We start from the raw sequence: 4,054 nt of genomic DNA, 5'->3' as shown, positions 1-4,054 counted from the left end.
CATCTGTAATGAGATCTGGTGCCCTCTTCTGACCTGCAAGCATACAGACAGACAGAACACTATATACATAATAAATAAATAAATCTTAAAAAAAATAAAATCTTAAAAAAAGGATATCTCAGTTGCACAAGCTGCCCTTAAATTCTGATCTTGCTTGGCTGCGTGTGGTGACGCACACCTTTAATCCCAGCACTCAGGAGGCAGAGGCATGTGAATTTGAGTTTGAGGCCAGCCTGGTCTACAGAGCAAGTCCCAGATCTGTTACATAGAGAAAATGTGTCTTGAAAAACCAAAAGAGAAAGATTTTCTGATCTTGCCTCAGCTACCCAAATGCTGGGGTGACCAGCCTCTACTACCACACCTAGCAGTATACTCCTTTTGGCCAACTAAATGTCCCACAGCCTGTGATTCAATGGTGGAGAACACACCTAACGTGCTTCAAGGCTTAGGTATGCATCTGTTGGCTTGCAAAGAAAAAAACAAGCCAGGGTGGTTACAGGCCTCTCATCCCAGCACTCAGGACACCGAGGCAGGATAGAGAATCCCAGGCCCGTCTGGGCTGTTTGTTGAGGCCATGTTTTACCATTATCCACTGTTGACCAGAATAGCTGGCTTTCATGTTCACTTTCTAAATGACCCCTGATGTGGCTGGTGGAGAAAGAGCTCCACTTTGTAGTTGGGTTTGGAGTGAGCTGGGTGAATTGGAAAGGAGCCCTTGAATAGCTGTGTTCAGTCAGGCCGCAGCAAGGTGACAATGGCCAGACTGGCTCCCTAAATGCTCTGTCTTCCATTCCAGCTCACCAACCACCAGGAGCTATGGGCCTTCATTGTGACCAACCTTGCGAGTGTGTATATACGGGAAGGAAATAGACACCAAGAGGTAGTAGGTGACATGCTTCATGTTTGGTATCCTTTCTCCATCTCTTGCCCAGGAGCTGTGGGTGTCCTGGGCACCCACAGACCTTAGCAAAGCCCAAATGTATGCCGGGCAGTGGTGGCGCACGCCTTTAATCCCAGCACTTAGGAGGCAGAGGCAGGTGGATCTCTGTGAGTTTGAGGCCAACCTGGTCTACAGAGTGAGGGCCAGGACAGGCTCCAAAGCTACACAGAGAAGAAACCTTGGTTCGAAAAACCAACCTCACCCCCCCCCCAAATAAGAGAGAGAAAAAAAGAAAGAAAGAAAAGCCCAAATATTTAATTTTTATGAGGGTGCGGCTTTTGAGGGGTTGGTACTGGGGCTACACTCCTGCAGCTATGTGGCCTCTGTGCTATCCTAAGCCACGTAAGGTTTATTGACCCCATGTTGTGCCTTTTTTTTTTTCTTATTTGTGGTGCTGGGGTCCAACCCAGGGCATCCTGCATGCATGCTGCCAAACATGCTGTCACAGAACCATGGCCTCTCCACAAATCAAGGGGAAGAAGTTCTTATATGGATGGGCCTCTGCCACCCTGACTGTCAGGAAGCTGAGGCAGGACATCAGAGGGATGTTGTTCCACCTTCACTCTCCTTCATGATTCCCTCAGATGGACACCCCCCCCCCCCCATCTCGAGGCTGTTCTGGACAGGCATGCTGCATTCTGTGATATTCTTCCACTGGAGTGGAGGAAGCCCTATCCCCCTGTAGCATGTTCAGGACCTGGCCTCTGGGTAGAGCTCAGTCCTGACTAACTAACATTTCTTCACCAGCTGTACAGCTTGCTGGAGAGGATAAATCCAGACCACAGCTTCCCAGTCAGGTGAGTAGTCTGTGCCCAGCACAGAGATCCCACACCCCCAGACAGTCTGCAGAGGCTCCCTTTGGGAAACCTTTCTCCTATATCTATGATTCTCTGCTTCCCTGCAGCTCACACTGCCTCCGAGCGGCAGCTTTCTATGTACGTGGGCTCTTCTCCTTCTTCCAGGGCCGCTACAATGAAGCCAAGTGAGTATGGGTTGGGGCATCATGTATGACAGCCTCTTCCTCAGGCCACCTCTGCTTCTGTGTGACTGATATGCCTGCAGGTGTCAGCATCTGTTTCCCTTGTGCAGGCGATTTCTGCGAGAAACTCTAAAGATGTCGAATGCAGAGGACCTGAACCGCCTCACGGCCTGCTCCCTCGTGCTGCTGGGTCACATCTTCTATGTGCTGGGGAATCACAGGGTGAGTCCCTGCCTAGCCAGTGGGCAGGATGGAGAATGGGGGAGCACCACTATGGAGCTTGGCACTTCTTGTCCTGGCATTCAGGAAAGTATATTGTGAAAGCCAACTTTCACAATATACTGCCAACATGCAAGGTCTGGAAGGCATGGGGGCCTGGGGTCAGGTTCCATTCCAGGGTGTATATGTCAGGCTCACAAGCCTCAGACCTGAGAGACAGCTACCTCCTGCCTTGCTCCTTCCTGTAGGCTCCTCAGCACACCTTTCCTCTAGAATACATGGCCCTCTGGGACTGTGCCAGGACCTTAGGTGGAACCAACAATGCCAAAGCCTCTCATATCTGTGGCACCATCAACCACATAACTTCACATGACTTAACTTTTTTATTTCACTTTATTGGTAAAATATAGTGAACAGCCAGTGTGGGTATCTTGACCATGGGGAGCAGGGAGTGGCCTTGGTGTTCCCAGTGTTGTGGTCTGCTAAGTGGGCAGCTACCTAGTCACTGGGCAGGACCTATGTGATGATGGTACTCTAGTGGGGGCGAAACACTTGGAACAGCGATTTGGGCCAGAAATCTGCTTGTCTGGCAGTGTTTGCCACTCCCATGACTTGCCATAAAATATCCCGTCTGCATGTGTAAGCCTGACTTAGGGAGCTAGCTGGGCCTGGCATGGAGCCGCAGGGAAAAGTCGGCTAGACCAGCCCCTCAGGGTGAGACAAGCACTTCAAGAGCAACAGCCACATAACCAGGAGAGGTCTGGCTCAGATGTGGGTCAGACCCATCCTATGCATCTATTGAGCCAGGCCTGAAGGAGGGGAACAGTTCTTCTGCCCAGCCCACTGAGCTTTGAGAATCCTCTGCTCAGTTTGGTTCTGGTTGTTGGAGGTGGAGGTCTGACTGCTGCATTAGGTTTGGTTAGGTTGTCCCACTAAGCTGTGCCCAGGCCTAGAATCTGGCTTAAGATTTTTCAGTATTATTTTTAGATTTACTTATTTTCTATGTGTGAATGTTTTGCCTGCATGTATGTATGTGTGTGCCTGGTGCCTGGATCAGAAGAAGTGGGTCAGATCTCCTGGTACTGGAATTAGACAATTTTGAGCTGCCATGTGGGTGCAAGAGCAGCCAGTGCTCTCAGCCTCTGAGCCATCTCTCTGGCCTCTGGTTTGAGGGTTTGGTGTCCTGCTGCTGGGAGTTGTCACAGGACATAACCAAAACCAGGCCTACAATTTAGGTAGGTAGAACAGGGTATTGTTTGAACTTGAGAGCAATCTCCTATTCCTCTGGGTGGACTCTAGGTCAGCACCAGGAGACTTTCCCAGGACTCCCTTAGTACTCATGAGAGCACTGGGCTCTAGGTCAGCATCTCAGCCCACACAAAAGCTGAGTAGAGTGGGTCACAGACCAGAGACCCCACCTATAGGAGCCTACATAAGCCATCTCAAAGGAACAAACCTTCTCATCAGACCAGTGACTTCTTCCTGAAGCAGACCTTTAGCTGACACAGGCTGCTTTCCCTCAGAGGCCCAGGGACATCTACTTGAATTTACAGTTCATTCTTTTTGCTTTGTTTTGTTTGTTTGTTGTCTTTGAAACAGGGTTTCTCTGTGTAGGCCTGGCTGTCCTGGTAATTCACTCCATAGACCAGGCTGATCTCGAATTCAGAGATCTGCCTGCCTCTGCCTCGCAAATGCTAGGATTAAAGGTGTGCACCACCACTGCCCAGCCTAATTATTTCTTTTTTGTTTGTTTTTCCAAACAGGATTTCTCTGTAGCTTTGGAGTCTGTCGTAGAACTCGCTCTGTAAACTCTGCCTGGCTAATCATTTCTTATTGTGACGTCAGAGCTGTTTTTTTCTCTAGCTAGCAGGAAGCACACTGTGGTCCACTCATTGCCTCATGTGCAGAGCAGGATG

General features: G+C 49.7%; 1 protein-coding gene across 3 annotated transcripts in view; it reads left to right on the top strand.

The window, feature by feature from the left end:
- The window catches only part of Mau2 (MAU2 sister chromatid cohesion factor), a 23,893-nt gene that overhangs the window by 17,500 nt on the left and 2,339 nt on the right, over positions 1-4,054 (top strand). For 2 of the 3 annotated variants that reach the window (XM_005370520.2, XM_005370521.3), the window contains exons 13-16: positions 797-883; positions 1,688-1,737; positions 1,845-1,922; positions 2,030-2,141. In XM_005370520.2, coding sequence (XP_005370577.1) covers positions 797-883; positions 1,688-1,737; positions 1,845-1,922; positions 2,030-2,141 — 327 coding nt within the window. The remainder of the gene's footprint in view (positions 1-796; positions 884-1,687; positions 1,738-1,844; positions 1,923-2,029; positions 2,142-4,054) is intronic. The other variant, XM_026777701.1, reaches the window with a different exon arrangement.

This window comes from Microtus ochrogaster, unplaced genomic scaffold (assembly GCF_000317375.1).
Source record: "Microtus ochrogaster isolate Prairie Vole_2 unplaced genomic scaffold, MicOch1.0 UNK81, whole genome shotgun sequence".
NCBI classification, from domain to species: Eukaryota; Metazoa; Chordata; class Mammalia; order Rodentia; family Cricetidae; genus Microtus; species Microtus ochrogaster.
The sequence above is the reverse complement of the archived record's forward strand: the minus strand, read 5'-3'. Positions and strand labels throughout refer to the sequence as shown.